This window comes from Polypterus senegalus, chromosome 8, assembly GCF_016835505.1.
Source record: "Polypterus senegalus isolate Bchr_013 chromosome 8, ASM1683550v1, whole genome shotgun sequence".
NCBI classification, from domain to species: Eukaryota; Metazoa; Chordata; class Cladistia; order Polypteriformes; family Polypteridae; genus Polypterus; species Polypterus senegalus.
The window spans coordinates 95,316,913-95,338,392 of record NC_053161.1 but is presented as its reverse complement, the minus strand read 5'-3'; the positions used below and the strand labels follow the sequence as shown (position 1 = coordinate 95,338,392).

General features: G+C 36.9%; 1 protein-coding gene across 4 annotated transcripts in view; it reads left to right on the top strand.

Moving 5' to 3' along the window:
* Positions 1-21,480, top strand: part of LOC120534138 (voltage-dependent calcium channel subunit alpha-2/delta-1) — a 690,895-nt gene that overhangs the window by 454,746 nt on the left and 214,669 nt on the right. For all 4 annotated transcript variants that reach the window (XM_039761461.1, XM_039761460.1, XM_039761459.1 and 1 more), the window contains exons 7-8: positions 2,229-2,360; positions 20,657-20,726. In XM_039761461.1, the coding sequence (XP_039617395.1) occupies positions 2,229-2,360; positions 20,657-20,726 (202 nt within the window). The remainder of the gene's footprint in view (positions 1-2,228; positions 2,361-20,656; positions 20,727-21,480) is intronic.

The following is a 21,480-nucleotide window of genomic DNA, read 5'->3' as shown; positions in this document are numbered from 1 at the left end:
ATCTGGTAAATACAGTTAGTGCCAGGGCCACATAAACACATTAGACATTTGATTACTACAAGTGCATCTTAATTAAAAGAATCAAGATTGATGTGCAATGTTGGACGTACTGTATATTTAGTCATTGGCCCAGTTCCACACATTAATGTGCCTCTTTCCTCACATTTGATACACTATCAATGGATGTCTTTTTGTAAGAGTCTTTCCATTAACTGAGAGAGTAGCTTTCATTTTTAATTAGTCCTTTCCTTTTCTTTAAAGTATGTTGGGTGTTGTTGAGTCACGGTAAGCATGCATTATCTCACCCCTTTGAGCACTTCAGACACATAATGTATATTTGCTCGAATATGTTGTCTATAGAATGCCATTAAGGCCCATTTGCAAAATCGGTCTTTAATACAGTGATCTGTTTTGTTGCCTCTGGATTTGGCTCTCTTTCTAGAAAATGTCAAAGACGAGAGGTCTTCCAATGAGCTCTTTGTTTCAGCCCCGGAGCTCACCATTGCAAAATGGAAAACAGGAAAACTGAACACTGTTTAAACAATGACATGAAAACCTAATATACTTTAGAAAAGGTTTTATGTATCTTTCAATGGCACGTAAAACCTTTTAGTAGCTCATACTTTTGTGCTTTTAATGGTCTGTAGGTTTCCCGTTTTGATGTTTGCTTTGTATCTGTTGAAATAATGCTGCCTAAAGATAATGTGTTTTTTTATTTTCTGTGCTCATTTGTAGGTCATTAATATTATGTTTTTCTTAAACATTGGTATTTTCATAGATGCTCATGCATATTTTGCCATTTACATTATTACTGTCTACTGCCAGACCACAACATTAACAAAATATGTATATATTTCCAGGAAGTTTATCTTCTTGACACCTGATGGTCAGCCATCCTTGTCTCAACCAGACTACCATGGAGCACAGTGCACTAACTTTCAAGTCCATAATTACAATCCATGACTGTGCCAGTCACATAGAGATCTGTCAGTGGGGTTGTTCAGTTTACAAGGGTTTGTGGGTTGTGTGCACACACACCTACCCTGTCAAGACTCATTGTAATAAAATAGTCATTCATGTATACTGAAGTGGCTACTGCTGCCAAATGAGCAGAAGAAGTTAACTGCACTAAGGAGATGTTTTTTGAAGTTATTGGGGTTCATTTATTTGTCCTTACCACATTGGTTGAATGCTTAAAATGGTGCATGTTGCACATGAGGGTTGATTTAAAAAGCCATTAAAGTTCGAGAAAATGAAAGTGTACTTTATGGTATAATTTGTGGTATAAAGATAAATAGTTTGTCCTAGCCATTGTTATAACCTCTTGTTTTTATAAGCTACTCAAATTTTTAAACAGTTGCTGAATATAAGTAAGTTTATTCCTGAACATCAGATTTAACAGATGTTAGTAGTTCTAATAATCTGAAGGAGAATGTAATAAAAAAATAGGAGGTGGTTTTCTTCTCATTAGATGCAGCATTGGCACATTATGGGAGCAGGAATCCCTCTCAACAATTCTTGATGAAATGAGTAATTTCTCCAAAAACATTCTGTATAGAAAGAGGCATTACTTTCAAAATGTTCAACATAGCTGATAAATACATATTCATTTTCATTGCTAGCCCAAAAACACAAATCAAAACTAGCTGAAATGAATGAGAAAATGGTCTATATAATAAAAGTTCTACATTTATGTGACACTTAAAATGTCAAAAGCCCTTCGGCAATGACTAACAACTCAACCACCAGAGAAGCTGAAATTATAGAAAATAAGTATAACCTATATGGCACCTCATAATTATATATTTTATATACTGTACATATAGCTATAATGCAGTGTAACATTTACATTTATTTATGTGCTAATGGTAATAGTTTTTTTTACTAGAGAGCTATGTTACAAAGAGCCTATAATGATCTGTGCCATTTTTCCACCGTGCTTGCAAGACCACTAAAATTAGGGTAGAAAAATTCAGGTAGATCTGATTGCAGCTCTGGAAGGATTCTTTCGCCTAAATGGGTCACCAGGGCAAGATTTAATAATTTTATATGCATATTTTTCTCTATGTTATATTACTCAAAAGTCATCTGCTTCTGTCTATGGATATTCTTAAATATATATTAATAAGTCAAGATGCTATTTTTTTAAGATATACTCTGTTCAGTTTCTTTGTTTTACTATTTAATAATAATATCAAGAAGCTTAAATATTAATTTCTTTATTTCAGCCACTATTGTGTTGAATGAATTAAACTGGACAGCAGCACTGGATGAGGTTTTTAAAAAAAACAGAGAAGAAGATCCTACCTTGTTATGGCAAGTGTTTGGCAGTGCAACGGGTCTGGCACGGTATTATCCAGGTTAGTACCGAATTACATTAACTGTACTGCATACTAGAACAAGGGCTGGATATTTGTAGCCCAATTAAGTTATCTAGCAAAGCAACTGTCAATTGTATTGTCCAAATATGAATCAACAGATATGTTAAATTGCTTTGGTAAAAATTGGTATGGCCGACATTAGATTACTATTTTAATGAATATGTGTGCTACTGGATTAAAAAAAGACATCAAGATGTAAGAGTTATACCCAAAGGAATGAGTACAGTATATTGGAATTACCAAAAAATGTAGAGTATTGTAGCAAGTACAACAGTTCAGGCCATCATTTCATACTTCAGTGAAAAATGACATCACCCATCTCGTTCACATTTCATTGCTAAAGGAGGGCATGATGTTTCAGCAGTTCCCAGTGATTTAATACCTTGTGACCGTGTACTTTAATATCTCACTCTCAACTACCACTATTATGATTGTCATGCATTCCTTCTTTAGGATATGCTCATGACTGTTTTGTTTTTTTCATTCTTTGCTTGCAGTAGACTTTTTTCGTTTTTTGCATGTAGTATGGGCAGTTTCCAAGTGGGTGCTGCACAGCTGAAAGGCAGATGTCTTTGTTCCCGACTTGACACTGTTTTAGTCATCTCACATTGTTGTTGCTCATGGACTCCTCTATGTATACATGCTGAAGCTGCACATGAATGTCAGTCATTAGGAATAGGAATTAGGACTATAAATAAATAAATTTGACTATGAATTAGGGCAGCATGGTGGTGCAGTGGGTAGCGCTGCTGCCTCGCAGTTAGGAGACCCGGGTTCGCTTCCCAGGTCCTCCCTGTGTGGAGTTTGCATGTTCTCCCTGTGTCTGCGTGGGTTTCCTCCGGGTGCTCTGGTTTCCTCCCACAGTCCAAAGACATGCAGGTTAGGTGCATTGGCGATTCTAAATTGGCCCTAGTGTGTGCTTGGTGTTTGTGTGTGTCCTGTGGTGGGTTGGCACCCTGCCCAGGATTGGTTCCTGCCTTGTGCCCTGGGATTGGCTCCAGCAGACCCCCGTGACACTGTGTTCGGATTCAGCAGGTTGGATAATGGATGGACTATGAATTAATGACTTTAGTTTTCATTTAGGTATGAGGTCATCAGTGGAACTATTAGCTGCTGTAACACTCGTTTTAGAATTCTCAGGCATGTCTTTGTATTTCCAATATTATTGTTACATTTGGTACTACTCTTATACCTAATATTTTTAAAAGTAATGTATTACTGGTTTGTGATTTCTCTATTTTTACTGTTTGGGCACTGCTTGTTTCCTGCACCACTCTTTCTGGTTTGCATGGGCATGAATGACCATTGATTTCTTTTAGAGTCCTGTTTTGCAGGGTAGTTGTGGATTGTGGTTGGAGTGGGCTGGAATGGGCATCAGTGGGGTAGGAGGTATTATTGCTTACGTGTTCCGCTTGAAATCATTTTTATGACAGTTGTATGGAATTTTATTAAGTTTAATTGAAAAATTAAAAACCACAACAGACCCAAAAGTTTAAGTGTATCTGAAACTGACAATTGCATTTTCTTTATTTTAGGGTTTCTTTTCTCCCTATCCAATCGTAGCAAAACGTTGTCATGTTTTCTAGCTTGCTATATATGTTTAGCTTCATTTACTGATTAATAGTTTTATTTGTAGTCTGCTCAGAGCTCTGAGCCATGCGGCAGGCATTGTGTGCATCTTTTGTAATCCACAAGGCCAGCAATTCATTCCCCATTTATACTCCTTGTGACCTTGACCAACACTCCTGACTCACCAATACTCCAAATATGAAATGTGTAAAAATGAAATTAAACCAAAGTTTTGATTTGTGTGAAGCTTTAGATGTAAGTTTCAGATAAATGCATGTAATAATATGAAGAGTGTTATGTGAAAAGAATTGGGGTTAATTAAATTGTCACACTTTATTGAACTTCAATGCTGATGTAAGATTTCATAAGTAGACTTCATATGAGTGTCTGTGCTTTCAAAGAAACAGATTGTAGCCAAACCTTTTTTTTATTTAAAAGTTGGACTACTATTAATATTGGATGTTTATTTCATCTTGATATTTGCTCCCTAGTTTATGGAGCTACCCAGTAACTAAGCACTCATCCATACAAATTTGAAAGACTGAATCGTATTCTGTGTTCTTTCCTCTAAAAATCAGTGTAATTCATTTACTAGCTGTAGAATCTAAAATAAATGTGTGAATGTAGCATCTGGGCGACTACTGTGAGTTTATATTTAAATGTTAAGTTATGTAGCAGTGTCTATTGACTTGTAGGTTCTTCATTCCTCATTCAAATTCCTTTCCTCTATATGTTTTTTTCAATAAAATTATTTGTTGCTCTATTACTTTGACAAATAAAAATAAAAAAATAAAAATAGAAGTAGATATTATTGTTCTTCACTGATTTTTAAGCCACTTCATCATTCATTTTTGCCTTTAGGCTCAAAAACTATACCTGCTGCTTAAAAAAGAAAGTCTAGCTATAGATCAAAATTGCCTATGTACATAACAAATCCAGTAATGAAAGTTCACAACTAATTGTAATCTGAAATGATAGTGTTAAAGGAAATACTTACACTTTACTGGCCATAGTTCAGAGCATATTTTTTAGAGGAATTTATGTATCTTTTGTATTTCTAAAGTGTGCTACGCTTCCCTTCACATTTGCAATTTCTGTTTTTAAAATGACGTTGTGTGTCATGCTTTCTTGCACTATTTCCAATTTAGTATTTTATGTTTCTTGATAATAAGACATCCAACACACTGCCCCTTATAGCATCTGTTTACTCTTTCACCAGTAAGTGAGCATTCATGTATATTTGGTTCAATAGAACACTTCTGTGCACCAAATCCCTGGTTTCTCATTTTTCCTTTGACTTTGCTTACCTAGCATTTGCTTTAGTTTTTCCAAAGACAAAGCTGCTTTGACATCATTATTTTGCCTGATCACTGCTCAGATCTTTTTTAATAGTTTTTTTTTTTATCATGTTTCTCTGTTTTGTACTAAAGCTATGCACAAACATCCACAACCTCTTTATGACCTCTGTGGAAGATGACCCGGACACAGACAGGCAGACACGTTCAAATCGCCCACAACACGATTATTTACAACCATATTTACAATAAGTGCACACTAAACCCCAAAGTCCTGGCCAACCAACAATGCCTCACTTTTTCAGGCCGCCTCCTTGTCTCTCCTCCCAGACCTTGTCCTCTCTTCTCTCCCGACTCCATCCTTAATATGAAGGGAGGCAGCCCCTTTTATGCTCCCCCAGAAGCACTCTGGGTGTCCCTGTTTCTCTTCCCCCCCAGCACGTCCGGGTGTGGTGGAAGTACTGAGGTCCAGGGCTCCAAAGGTACCAGGGCAGTCGCCCTCACATGGTCTGGGGAAGGTGTAAGCCCTCCTCCGGTCCTCCTGGGCGTCCCAGCCGGGTCGCCCCCCCGAGCTATCTCCGACACCTCCTGCTTTTCTGTATAAATATACTCAGAACAACTCAAGGTCAAAGCCAAAAGTCAAAAGTCAAACCAATCAGAATGTCAAAAACGGAAACACAAACCAGAATTTGAAGATCAAACAACAGGAATTAGAATCTAAACTCCACTCAGATAAAATGTAAAGCTTTCTAATGCACCTGTTTAGGTTTTAAACCCTCAGTCTCAAATACTGAGGAAGTGCTCATTGTGATCTTCATACCCATGACCCTGTGATGTCACCACTAATTGTTTTATTCTGGATGGATTTTGGTGTGACCCTATCCTAAAACATTAGATATGTGAATTCAAATGCCCAGATTCATTGTAATTTAGACCATCTGGTGTTCTCTTATCTTTGCACTCACCTAGCCTGGAAACACAATGCACTTGCAGCTGGGCCTCTGGACTGACTTTATCCAGGACTGACTATTACTGTGCTTCACTTCTTCTATTAGAGGACATCTTCTCTTTCTCTATAACCTAGACTGCACGGTTGAGCATCAAGAGAAGCAAGGGGCTCAGGGAATTAACTTTTATGTTAAGTTATTATACTTTTTAACATTCTTAAATATTGTAAGTAGTGCAAAAAAGAAAAATCAAATAACATATAGCTCTACTACAATAATAAAAATCACATTCCCTTACACTGCTCATTATCAAGTTGTTTCCCTAGAAATGCAGCGACAACTGCTTAACAAATTTGAGGCACCTGCAACAAACAAAATAGCATGACAGAAAAGACAATAAAATAATTCAGCTTTTTCAATTCACCTTAACATGAAAAACAAATGTTATTTCTGAATCCTTGATCCTAAAATTCATCAGGAAGCTACAGTATATACTTTGTCTACATAGGGACCCTCCAAAAGGGACCCTCCAAAAAAATTAATGAAAACCACAGATCATAACAGCTGCTGTATGACTATTTATTGGAAAACATCTTAAAGCAATATTACTAATTACTGCTGTTTTTCTATTCTGACACCAATGCTCTTAAATCCAGACAAAGCCTCACAGCCAGGCTCAGAGAGAGTTGGCATGTGCAAGGAGGTAATGACCAGGGGCTTCATGTATAACACCTTGTGTAGAATTCGCACTAAAACATTGCATACGGACAAAAGTAGAAATGTGTATATGCAAAAAAAAATTCAGATGCATTAAACTGTGCATAAGTAAATTTCTACGCACTTTTCCTTTATAAATCCCAATCAATGTGAATTTTAACACACATGCATGTGCCTGCAGCTCCACCCCAACTCCTCCCAGAATTTTGCATATTTGAATATGTAAATCAATATGAAGAGCCCTTTTTATTCAGTGTTTTATTAAAAGAGAATGGCAAAAGCAAATGTAAAAAAGAATTTCATAACTGCTCAGTGAAGTGGAGGCATGAAAAAATTTATTATTTGGTGGCTAAAGCAGTGGTGCAAGCAGATCTTCACCAAGATGATTTTAAAATAATAAAACTGGGCATTTCTCATCATCATAGCTATGGTAACCTCAAAGAAAACCTAATCACGGTAGATGTTTGACCACCAAGAACTCTGACAGTTGTATGAAAATCTCACTAAATGTGGACATGTTGACTGTTATGTTGTGTGTTCACAAGTAATAAAAGGACATCAAGTCTCATAGTATGGATAAGATTAATATTTTCTTTGAAAATACAATCCATCCCCTTTCTTTACCTGCTGTGCTATATTACAGAATCATGAAGAGCAGGAAAAGTGTGCAAAGCAAGGAATCATCCCTTAATAGGATTGTAGTGAATTACATGGTTTACTTGCACACAGCATGACAATTTAGAATTACAAAGTAGTCTTATAAACACATATTTGTTATGTAAGATGAAACCACCTCTGATAATCTTCTTAAGTCAAGAAGTGTGACTTAAGTGTGGCTACGGCATTAACCCACAATGCTTCTGGTTCAGCTCCTGCTTCTGACTTGCTCTATGAGTGCATCCAAATCCTGTAATCTGTCTATTTTCCAGCTGTACATGAAAAATGAAAAGAACTGTCCAATGAATCTTTGCTTATAAAGCACCTTGAAATGGTCACTATAGAAAAGGTGTGTTTTTTTTTTTGTTTTTTTTTTATGAAATGACCTCTGTTTAAGATTTGTTTTCAGAAAGTTCATCTAAGGATAAAATCACAGTGGGCTAATGAAATTCCAGTTATATTAACAAAGAATGCTCTCTATAATTGTACCATATTTCTTGTAACATAAAACTGCTCCATAAATGTAGATATTTAAAGACTGTCACTCATGCAAGAGACTGAATTTAAAACATTTCATGGTTTTGTGACTATTTGAAAATGCCTTTTAAATGTTCCTTTTTCCTTCTCTGTGATCTACAATATTGGCAGAAAAGCAACTTTGTTAAAAGGGTCAGGACATTGATCGCAAGCTGTCAAGTTGTTTTATGCTTCTAGTCCAGTAAGTTCTTATTATAAAACATACAACAACGAAACAAAAATAGTTCAAGCCTTATGTCAAGATAAGATAAAAATGAATGTCCCTTTATACTCCGCATGCTCTTTCTTTCTTTCTATATCGGTGACAGGGTCAGGAAGCTTACAAGAAAAGTTTTCAGATACATGTGTTTGCCTCCTAAATGTTTTTTATTCTTATTTTGGCAGAAATGAAGTAGCAAGGAATCATACACAAAGAAAACAAACCAATTGTATCTGCGTCTTTCTGTAATTCCCCAGTTTCAATAAAATAATTAAAGTCACCTAATGTATCAGTGGACTTATAAATGATTTATAAATGTTCTACTTATCTAGCCACCTTTATTTATATTGGGTTGTAAAATGATTTATGCAGCCACTTTTAAGTTCTGTGAGGTTTGGTATAGTACCAGCCTGGTGATCAAATATGTCAAGGACAGATTAAGACACCCACAGTGCTCTTGGGCAGTATATCTCTTTAACAATGAGCTTATCATACTTTCAACAATGCAGCACACCTATCATCACTTTAAGAGGGGATCCCCCCTTAATAATATTGATTTGCGGAGGGGCCCCCTTCATTATTTCAGCATGAGAATACTCCTTCGTTACTTAGGGCTAAGGGGGAAGGGTCTTGGTAAAAAAGCCCCTTGCCATCATGGGACCCTGGGCATTCACCAAGATTGCCTTGATGGCACATCCACCTCTGATCTGTCTTTAAGGTTATACTGTTTCCCTTTATTTTTCCTTTTCCTTTCAGTTCCCAGAAACTCATTAGACAGGTTAACAGATTTATTACTGATTATGAAATTATTTTTGAGTATATCCTATGGCAGAGTTAACTCGTGCAAAAGAATAATTTATGTGCAGATGTTTGAAAACTTAGGTTAAAAATCTAGCCTGATTTACTCCAGCTGCTCGCATTAAAGCTCAGAGTAACATGTACTTACCATCAGAAGTGAGGCCTACAGGTTTTACAGAAGGAGTGTCAAACTCAGTTCCTCATGGGCCATAGCGGCCGCTGGTTTTCATTCCAGCTACTTTCTCCATTAGGATTCCAATTATTGATGTTAATGCTGCATTAATGGAGGTTGTTTGATTTTAATTGACTTGCCATTTTATTTGCTTCATTTAAACAATTCCATGCAAAGCAACAGATGACCATTTGAGATCCCATTTTCACAAATGTCGATACAATATCTGTGTCAATAAAAAAATTAAAAAGTGAAGGTCTGAGAAATATGGATCTGCAAAGGTCTGCAAAGCATTTAGCTGGTGATCTCTTAAACAAATCACTTTTTGTAAATTCCTGGTGTGGCAGAATGAGAACAGTAACCAGCGATGTAATTAAACAAATGGTTTGGGTTTCATTCACAGTCAGCGTGATTGATAGAAGTGAAAATGGTGGCCTTCCAGGACTGCTTGAGATCCCTGAGTTGGATGGTCATGTAATGGCTTGCATTGAGTTTTTGAATTATTTGGCTGGCATTTAAGAAAAAAAAATTAAGTTCAGTTAATTATACTTACTACAAAAAAGTATACGTCTACCAAATAAGAAGGTTGCTGGAAGTAAAAACCTGTAGCCACTGCATCTCTCCAGGATCTGAGTTTCTGGAGCCTCATCATATCATGATCAAAAGAAAAGTGTAAAAACCTTTAGAAATAAGCTCTTGGTGTTCATTAATTTAAAAAGGATTACAAAGCTTGCTCTGATAACATTCAAAGCCTTATTGTCTAAATTAATAAAATCAAGAAAAAGATGATATGAAGCTGCCCTCTTCCATCCGAGTTGCTGATTCCCATACTGTGTTAAAAAGTATTTGAAGACTCTGTTGTTCTGTGAATATCTGTGTAATTGGTAATGGTTTTAATGTTAGATTCTTAATAGCTAGGAAAAGAGTAACTGGTCTTGTGTTGATCTGTTTAGTTTAGAGATTTTTACATGTGACATCCAGTTTCATAACCTTGTCCTGAAACTTGTTTCTAAACAGTCCAAAGGATTATATGAAGTCTGTTGGCGGGCAGCCCGGTGGCGCAGTGGATAGCACTGCTGCCTCACTGTTAGGGTTCACTTCCCGGGTCCTCCCTGTGTGGAGTTTGCATTTTTTCTTTGTGTCTGTGTGGGTTTTCTCCCACAGTCCGAAGACATGCAGGTTAGGTGCATTGGCGGTCCTAAATTGTCCCTAGTGTGTGCTTGGTGTGTATGTGTGCGCCCTGTGGTGGGCTGGCGCCCTGCCCTTGGTTTGTTTCCTGCCCAGTGTTGGCTGGGATCTGCTCCAGCAGACCCCCGTGACCCTGTAGTTAGGATATAGCGGGTTGGATAATGGATGAATGGATGTTATGTTGGCCTGTTGTGTAACTTGCTCTTAGTAAAAGTGTTTGATTAGTAAAGAAATGTAAATGTAAGATGTTTAACGTTTTGAAATGGCCTTATCAAAGTCCAGACATAAACCCTGTGCATATATTGTGGCAGGTCATGAAAAGATAAGACCATTCCAAAATTTATTGCATAACTTTCTTAACTAAGACATGAGTATCAACAAAGTGTGTTACTTGTTCATGGGGTCTCTTTAATCTAGTACAGTATTAAGTTCTGTTTGAAAGTCTGATAACATGCACTTTAAACCAGAGACATGTATTGATGAGTAAAGTGACACATTTTTGTGATACTATATAAAATTAATGTAAGATTACTACAAGCATAAAATAAAACTATAGTTAGCATGTTTTCTTAGTTAATCATGAATAACTCTGTATAAGCAAAGCAAAAGGCTAAATAGCACTTTTCTGACCGGTACATGTACTCTATATACTTTTAAAATACAAGTCTGTATTAAATTTTCAATTTCAAAAATGTTTATTTCTAATACATTTCATAGAAAGAAAGATCAAACTTGTTCAAAATATATAAAATATTAAGTAAAATCTTCTGCTTAATCAAAATGCAATGAAAATCGATTTATAACGAAATTAAAAAGCGTTTGCAGCCTGCCTTAAAACTTTATTAATGCAGATAAAATCCCATATCAACCAGTCAATCAATCATCGTTAAAACGGGATTGAATTCCGTACAGACAGGATTCATCAGATTGAAGCCATCTAGTTATACGGTATTCCAAGTAATTCAACACCAGTATGAACCTGCGCTCTCCTGGTATTCCTTTGATGCTGCCCCCTCAGTTTTATCGCTAGCAAATGAGTGACAGGCTGATTTCTTCAGGGTCATTTTTATGCAAGATTGCTTATCAGATTTGCAGACAGAGGGATACACTCGAGCTGCCATCTCCAATCCTTCTGAAAATTGCAGTTGAATAAATTAATTACACTATAGATTTGCATGGGTCTCTGTCGGTTTTTGCCCTTTTTTACATTCCAACAGTCATTTCAAGTAAAGTAGTAAATGGTCAGTGCTGTCACAACAGAAGGTTTTACTAGAGACCCATTGAACACTGTCTGGAATTTAATATTCAATAAAAGAAGTTTCCTGTCTTTTAGAAAATAACTGATGACAAACTGGCCATTTTCAGATGGCATCTGTACATGACTCCACTTTTGAAGGCATTAAATGTAGTTTATACTGCACAGTTCTCCGAAATCAAAGAGCAAAAGAGATTAGTGAAAAATATACTACGTATGCATGTTCTAGTTTTTGGAGGAATTTTTCATTGTGTTAAAATGGAGTTGAAATTATCAGGTTTACTTGCTTGTAATAGTACACGTGATAAGCTAATATTTAACCTTAATAACACACCCAAACATCCATTTTATTCATTATTCCATTTCATGGCTCAGTAGAGCTTTAGCTCATCTTGGCAACATCAGGTGCAAGACTGGGAAACAGTCAATACACTTAAACACCCAGCAGAGTTACGGCATGTAAATAAGAGAGGCATGGGTGTAGTTGGGTTACCTGGTTGTCAGTATCTAATGCTTGGGCTATTAGCATTTAATTTTTGGGGAACTCTGGTCCTTCACAGCTCCAGAAATATGGTTTTGATTTATGGACTAGTCACTGTCACTGGAAGTGTGCATGGTTCCCCTGTTCTCCAAGTAATATAATTTCATTTCACATCCTAAAAGTGTACCGCTTAAATTGATAGGTGGCTTTAAATTAAACCTGTATAAGAGATTTTGAAAGCGTTCATGATTGTGCCCAGTATTTGACTGGCATTATATTCAGCTGCTACCATACTTATATCTAATCCTGTTGGGAAGCACCCAGACACAACCAAACCACACAGTCACGGGTTCAAGGAGAAATATTTTTATTTAAACAAAATGCATTTCACAGTCACAATTTCTTTTCTTTTTGGCCTCCAATTTCCTCCAAGTAAGCCTTGTCCAACTCTGACCCTCGGATGAGGCAGAATAGCTACTTTTCAACCCGAAATCTGGAGTACGTCTGGTACAATAGCATTGCCACCTGGAAACACTTTTGGGTCCAGTGGATCCTTTCTGTGACAGGGTAACCTGCTTCCGGTACCCAGGAACAAGAGGGCTGCCCAGCAAATCTGCAACACCCATGCTGCCTTACTGTGGGTGTCCAAATTGGAGCCACACAAGAGGGATACTGCCACCCTGTGTGCTGGGGGAACACATATTCCCAGGGGGCAGTCATCCACGGGCATAGATGCCCATCCATCCATATCCTTCCTTTATCATGGATGCCAGTCAACCCATGTCTTCTATGGCAGTAAATCATTTAAAAATTTGAAGTTTTTGGTGTGTCTTTGTAATTGAATTTTTGAACTTATTTGCTAAGTAATATCTGTTTTTAATATTTTATTATTTAAGAAGTAGCTTTAAAAGAAGATTTTATTTAGAGCTTTAGCTGAAAGTATGTGTAGAGTATATTCTCCACATTGTTACAATGCTTTATTTAGGAAATTGCTTTTCTCTTATATTTAAATGCATCTTAGGTAGTCACATGCCCGTTTTCTTACTAGAGATTATGTATATGTTAAAGTGCATTGAAAATAAAAATCAATGCAACACTGTACAATGCAAAAGCTCATTTCCTTCAACAGTTCTGAATCTTGAGTGCATATCAAACAGATGAAGTGAAACAAGTCAGATCAGTTAGGGCACAATATCGAGATAATGATAGTGATCTGAGCAGATAAGGTATGGAAACATAACAAAACTGTATACGTGGTGTGGCAGTAGGGGGCAGTAGTGCACCCTTGAACCCTCAGGTACAACTCCGGAGACCAGGTAACAGTCCAAGACTCTTTATTGTTTCTTCCAGTGCACCAAGCACCTTCCACACTACTCACAAATCTCTACAAATAAATACAATAACCTCTCCTCCTCGCCCAGACACTTTGCTCCTCTCCCACCCAGCACAGCTCAGTGTCTGGACTGAGGCACCATCCTTTTATAGCCCCTGACCCGGAGGTGTTCCTGTCCCAGCAGTCCATAGTTCCTTATTCCTTCCGGGTCAGGGCAATCAGTCTTTTACATCACCCCAGGAGCACGCCATTCCTTCCCGTCACGTGACTGTGACGTACTCCCGGGTCATAAGGCACAACAGAACCCAGAAGTCCCCCCACAGCGACTCCTGGTGGTCCCCAAGGTATCCAGCAGGGCTGTGTATAAACACTACAGAGTCCATAAGGCCCTGCTGGACCTCGGGGCACGATCCTGGTGTCGGGAGAGCTCCTCCTGTCGGCCTGGGGGTGCGGACCGGCCTGGGAAGCCGGCAGTCTTCCACAGTGGCAAAGCAACAAAAACCATCCAAGTGCAATGAAACTGCTGTTAACCTTTCCTCATACTGAATTTCTGTTATTTAAACTTTTTTTTTTTCTGCAGGGGATTTTATATGGTACCCTCTAGAATGTTTTACTAATAAGTTCATAAAATTTGAATATTTGAAATAAGAAAATTATATCAGTGTCAGAAGACTCCCTTCTCCCAATAATGAATTCATTGATTCATCTTCTGACAACTCGTCTTTAAATACTATAATGTTGTCATACCAAGCTCTGACCTAGTGTACCAAAAGGTATCTGTCTGGACATAAAACATACCGGACACCTGCTGACTTTCTTAGAATCCATCACACCAAGAATGACCATGCGGCTTTCTTATCTACACACTTCTAATTCTTTTCTTTCTCTTCACAAGGTGCAGCTATGAAGGCTCAAGCTCCAACTTTACACTAATATCTATTAAACATTTTCAAAATATTATTTCTGTGATTTTTTTGTTTTACTTTATTTTGTTCCACTCATGTGGGTGTACTATATTTAAAATTACAGAAATTGAGAAACCTGCACAAAGCTACAGACAAGTAGATAGATATTATTTTTGTCAAACTATGCATAAATCCATCGATCCATTCATTTATTGATTCTACTTTGTTAAATTTTATGGCAACAGACCTGGAAGGCATGAACCAACCCTGGACAGGATGCTGCTCTGTTCTTATATTTTCTCACAGTATTTTTCATTTAAAATACCATACATAAGTTTGGTATGTGAGAGGAATACCAAATTTGTTGAAGAGAAATCCATCAGAAATGGGAAGAACAGACAGTGATAGGGTTTTACTTAGAGTAGCAGTGAGGCAGCAGAGATACTACTGCATCTTCATCATGCTGCTCCCTTGATGTTAATGAGGATGTGAATAATTCAAAACTGTGTTGCAGCCCTGGAATATTACCACAAATACAGAAATGCCTGAGAATTAAAAAAATAACAATCTTAAGTTTAAGAAAAATGCATACGGTGAAAATCAGGAGGAGAAAAATGTAATACTTTCCCCCTGTTTACCCCAAAATAAACATACTCAGTCTCATACGTAAATGTTTTCACCTAATCATACTAACATCTCACTTGAGAGCAGTTATGTTTTACTTCCCACTCCCAGATCCTTGATCTATGGCTGACGGTCATATTTGAAGTGCAGTATTAAGACTTTTCTGCATTATAACTGATGGTAATAAGTTCCAAGTCATGTGTCTGTTTCTGATTTATAGCAAAATGATGAAATATTAATATAAATTGAATATGAATAACTCTCCACAACAGTGATATTTTTCTTCATTTGTCCAACGTAACATATAGTGTCAAATAGACATGCTACTGATCTTGAATTAAGAATTATTTACATCATTTCATGCACATACTGTACTGTATATTGAATATTTCATGAAAATCCTCCAAACTGGAATTGATTGGATTTTGTAATTACTATTCATCAGCTGGAAAGTGAGAAGAAAGTTATGCTTAGAATATGACATTTAGAAATTAGAATTAAATGGAAAGTAAGACCACTCCTAGCTCTCAGCACCACGTGGATATTTGTAGCTATTCAACAACCTGTTGTGAGACGATTACATCCTTACAGGCAGACAGTCTTTTCACAATCCATTTTCTAATGCACCTTGTCAAAGTTTCAGTAGCTGTCAGAAAATGTCTGTCTAGTCTGAACTTCTCTCTCTTGGCAGCATATGTGCTATTAAATTATTAATTTATTTTTGGTACATTTATGTACATTTTGACATTAAAAATCTTCATTCTTCATGGTGACACAATGTCTTTCTTGGTCTGTCAGTTTCAAGATATGAAACATAAAATCTGATAAAATCAAAGAGAAAAATGCTCATCTGACACTTAGCCATGCTACTTTAAGAATGTGACATTAGAAATGTTGTCAAGTTATAAAGTGATAAATAAAATGTGATGGCAATCATGAAAAAAAATTACTAGCAGAACCAGGCTAACAGTACGGCCATCAGTTTTTATAGAATACATTTCTCACTGCTGTGTACCAGCTCTTAAAAATAAAGAGTACCAAAGCAAGAACCCATGAATTCATGTGTTTTGGCTATTCTTTCTAAAATTTTTGATTTTCACTTTCTTCATAGGAATTCCATTTTTTGTACTCAACACCTAATCACACCTCAAGTAGTCATGGTCTAACAGATGACATACTGGTTTGTCCTCTTCCCACAGGTTACATTCAGCATAAAGGTTCACAGCAATATTTTAAAGTATCCTAATTTAACATCTTATGTAAAAAATAATTAAAAACAATAGAGCAATTATCTGTTTTAGGCTGATCAATGGCATATTCCATATCTCAGTATGGCTTTAATCAATTTCAGTCTTTCTTTTTATCTACAGTATATTACTAAATGAAGGTTGTATATATATGCACGGATGCCAGAAGCCAGCCGCACCCACTTGTGAGTGCATGGAGTGCTAGCATGAATGGAAGATATGAGCATACATTCTAATACCAGCATTCCAAATGTAATTATGTATATTAATCATTACAAGCAACACAATAAGTTCCAACAGCTGCTCATCCTGTCCTATTTGGGCTATCTGAGAAACTCATCACCTTAATTTACGGCCAAGTTATGAAACCAAATAGCAGAGAGCAGCATACAATTGATGTTTTATTCCCGCTTCCGCATACAACAATCTGAGCAGGGCCCAATCAATTGAAATTATATTTAGTGCATCGGGTATCAGTTTGCCTCTCCCAGGACTCACACTAGCATACACACCTCATGGTGTCAACAAATTGCTGAATATATTAAAAAAAAAAAAAAACTTTGCCAGAGACAGTCGGGAACTTTGAATATACTGACAAATTGCATTTTTGGGTTGTTTACTTTTCAGATCACTTCTAGTAGTGCATGAGTGATGCTATAGGCGTGAGGTATCTCACTTACTTAAGTGTACAGTATATGAGAACAAACATATAACAGGATATTTTTTATTCAATGACGGTGGAAAATAATTGAAATATGACAATGAAAAATGATATACAGTGGAACCTCGATATACGTCCTTAATCCGTTTCAGGTCTTTGGACTTATACCAAACAGGACGTATAACAAACTAATTTTTCCCATAAGAAATAATGGGAAAATGATTAATCCGTTCCCATGAAAAAAAATCCTATTGCTATTGGCATATTATACATTGATGGGGTTGTATAAAATAATTTAAACACTGCTTAATACTAAAATACATAAATACAAAAGCAATTAGATGAAATAAATGAAAATTTTACTGCACTTTACTTTTTAATAACATCCGTTTTTCACAATCGTAGGTACCGTCGTTCTCAGCAAACGGTATGCAACAGCCATGTCCCGGATACGCATGCCACCTTCATACTTTTCAACAATCAATTCAAATTTACATGAAAAAAACACAAAATCACATTGTGACGATGCAGGTTTGCTGTATGCTCCCATCTGCTGCCGGGGAGCCCTTGAACCCTACACTGTCGGTAATGTGCCTCACTGCTAGGCTCATCGGTAACAACAAAGCAAGGGGATGGTGAAAAAGTGCAAAGTGCTTTTATTAATACAATTAACAAAACAAGGTGTTCAAATTAAAGTGCAGTCTCCAAAGTTCCAATAAATAATCCACAAAATCAGAAGTGAAACGTGGAGGATAAAAACAATAGAAAAAAGTCTTCCTAAAAACAACAAGGTTAAAATACAGCAGGAAGCATTCTTTAAAAAAAACAAAAACAAAAAGAAGCCCGGTGCCTTTTTACCTGGTGGCCCCCCTGCATCCCAACAGGGGAGTCGCCCTACTTGCAGCTGACCTTAACTCTGCCTACTTCAGCTACTTCGCTCGCGCTCTCTCTCTCTCTTTCAACCTCCCGTCCGTTCTTTCTTTTTCCTCCCCTTCTAGCCGACTCGCGCTTCTATTTATCAAGATAAGCAGCCCCAGGAGCAATCACGAATGCGGATGGTCTCTCACCTGTGCACTTTGCTGATAAACGCCCACATCGCTAATTGCTCTGACAACCTTCAGCCACATAACCACCACGCCACCTCACCAAGCTGCGAGCGCGGTGATTATTTATTTTAAAGCTGGACTTTGACAGGAGCTGTGGACCCGCTATATCACACACGTGAAAGTTCACAGAGAGTTATAGTGCGGGTTGTTCACTGAATGCTAGCAACTGGCGCACTGACGCTCGTGGGCAGTCGTGGCTTTGTCTCGAGAGAGGTAAACAAGGTTAGCACGCGAGTTGGATTCCAAATAAAGGTCGAATACCAAGCAAAATTTTTCGTGTCCAAACAGGACGTATACCAAGTTGGACTTATTCCAAAGCAGACGTACAGTATACCGAGGTACCACTGTATTAGATATATCTAATTTTTGATTGTCCTTTACTAAAAGTTATTTACTACACAATTCCATCCCTAATACTAATAATAATTATCCCACATTACCAAGTATTGAGTAGAGAATATTGCAGGAATCCACAAGAGCTTTGCATACATGAGAGAGTGCTAGAGGAGAAATTACAACATAGCAGCAATGACTGAAAAACTTGGAAAAGCTTTTACTTTGATAAAGAATGTCTTTCAGTGGCTGTACTTGGCATGTGTTGTGGTAAAGTTATGCTCAAATATTTGCCTTTTGCAAAAATACAGTAACTCACCATGTAAAAAATGTTACTGGACGTCCAAGAGCAGTAAAAGAAGAACACTTTTATGACTGCACAAGGTAGATAATTTAACTTAGAGCTGCACGTGTTTAATGGTTAATTAATAATCTTGCTTAATTATTTAGATCAGAGGTGTCAGGCTCGTATCCTGGAAAGCCATAGCGTTAGAAAATTTTCATTCCAACCACTTTCCTACTTAGTAACCAAACACAGTTGCCAATGAATCACACTTAATTTTCAGTTTATTTTCTAATGCTTTGTTTTTTAAGACTCAGATCCCCTTATCGTTTTTTTTTTTTTAACCAGTAGACAGATGTTAATGAGATGCAAAGTGACCCAACAAATTACCAGGCAACTTGATCCCATTTGCACCAGTATGTACATTATGCCTTATCTGTTTCAGTGAATTATTTGAAAAGAAAAAAAAATGTGAAGGTCTAAGAAATATCAACCTATTCTGGTTCACAAAACATTTAATGGTGGTTGAGGAAAAATGTAGCTATAATGCTGTAACTGTGGCACGATTCCCCGAGAGTGATCCTGTTCGCAGGATCGTCATTGTTCAGGACCCAAGTGGCTGGATCAGGCCAAGTGGACGCCCATATAACACCTGACTGCAGCAGACAGACGGTCATTTCCAGAGGGTGGGACTGGACCACGTGTCTACCTGGGGGGTTGCTAACTAAGATCCCAAGCTGTTTCGTCATGTGGTTGGTGTGGCATGCATGCTCCTCAACCTGACCTGAGGTAAAATAAAAATCTACAGTTTTGCAAATGTTTGGTGTTGCAGAATGAGAGCACAATCAAGTCATTGAATGATGTGTTTCATCAACAGGAAGAATTGGCTTCTAATTGAGAAGTTGGTTTGAGCAAAAACTGGGGATGTTTGATATCTGAGTTTGATACCTCTGAGCTTTCTGGTCATCTGATGGGTTACTTTGTATTTGATTGTTTAGCTGTTAGTTAAGGATAAAAATACAGTCAAGGGATATGAATCTTACAAAGCAAGTTATTTCAAATTAAAGAGTATGTTCCATTAGTTATTAAGTAAGAAAGTAATCTGGAATGAAAACCTGCAGAACCTGTGGCCTTCCAATGACTTGAGACTCACACCCCGATATAAATATTTAAGCAAGCTGAATAACTAATCATTAAACATTTGTAGCTCTTGTTTTTCACTTTCATTTCAGTCCTTCTATGGTCATTTGACATGATCCTAAAAAAATTATGTACAACTGATGAAAAGACAGACAGGCAGAACTATTAGAATAGGCAACACATCTTCCCTACCAAAAACCAATCATAATGCCACAGCCCCTCAGCTGTCTCTTGGCTTTCCAGAATTCCCATAGGCTTATTAAACTTTATCTGGTCTAATCTAATCTAACAACGTTTTTTATGTCAGGAACTATTTTTTCTGAAATTATCTCTCTAGACAGATGCAAAGTTGAACAGCTGGTGGCATTCTTTTACAACAGCAATTTCTTTTTGAGTGTCACACTGAGTGTTGTTCGGGACATTCAGAACAACACAGAAATGGGCTTTGCTAGGTCTTTTTCTTAACTGACCAGGCCCACCAACAAAATGCCGTGCATGGTGGTACTGTACCTTTTTACCACAGAGCAGTGCGGACATATGAACAGATCATGACAACTTTCATAACCTGATTTCTTATCCATGCCTTTTCCGATTTATTCAACAGATGATTCCACTAATATTTTACTATGTTTGATACTATACAAATCTTACCAGAAAATATGTTTTTCATTAAATATGCAAAAGTGAAATAAGAACCTCATGTATAACTAGACTATTTAGTTTCTTTTACAAGTTTTTGCTAAAAATGTTTTTTATTTGGACCCATTTGTTGAAAACTTTAATCACTAAAAAAACCATACATTTTATTCTGTGCTTTTTTTTATTTAGCTTCACCTTGGATTGATTCCCAGAAAACACTTAACAAGATTGACCTCTACGATGTCCGTCGTCGACCATGGTAAAAGGATTATTTTTTTAATATGTATTGTTTCATAACATTCTCCATTGTTTTTTTTTTTCTCCTTAGCTACTTCTAAGAGACAATTTTATAATTAAGTAATGTATTTTATCTCAAATATCTACATATTACCCATTGTAGTCTTTGAAGTGCAATCAAATTTTGTGCCTGTTATCAAATGGATTTATTTACATTTTTCCTTTCTGGCTAGGCAGTGTGGTCTTGTGTCTAGAACACTGGACTGTAAATTGTAAGGTTGTTTGTTCATATCTCAGCATGTCTCTTAGCCTGCCTGTGCCCTAACTATAAAACATGTACGTTAGTTCTTAGTCTGTAAAACACCTTGAAATGTTGTTAATTTTAAAAGGGAAGTATATAAAGTAAAGATGTTTTGTAATTCTCAGTTTCCATACTTATACCAAGGATTATTCATGATCTAGCAATTTATGATCTGTTTTACTTCAAGCCATATGTTCTTCCTTGGTAATGTGTCTGTTATGAACTCTTTGATTGTACTTGCTGTAAAAAAGGAGAATAAATTTAAATAAAAAGATATAGCTATAAGGTTCACATTGCTTATTCATAATTATTGACAGACATATGCTGACATTTCAGATGAGGTAGTGCTTATTGTATATTTGCTGGAAGCGGTCCTCATGCATGAAATATTGAATAGTATGCCAAAAATGCTGCAAGATCCCAAATGTAAGCTACATGCAGCACCAACATTACACACAAATGACCTGACTACTAG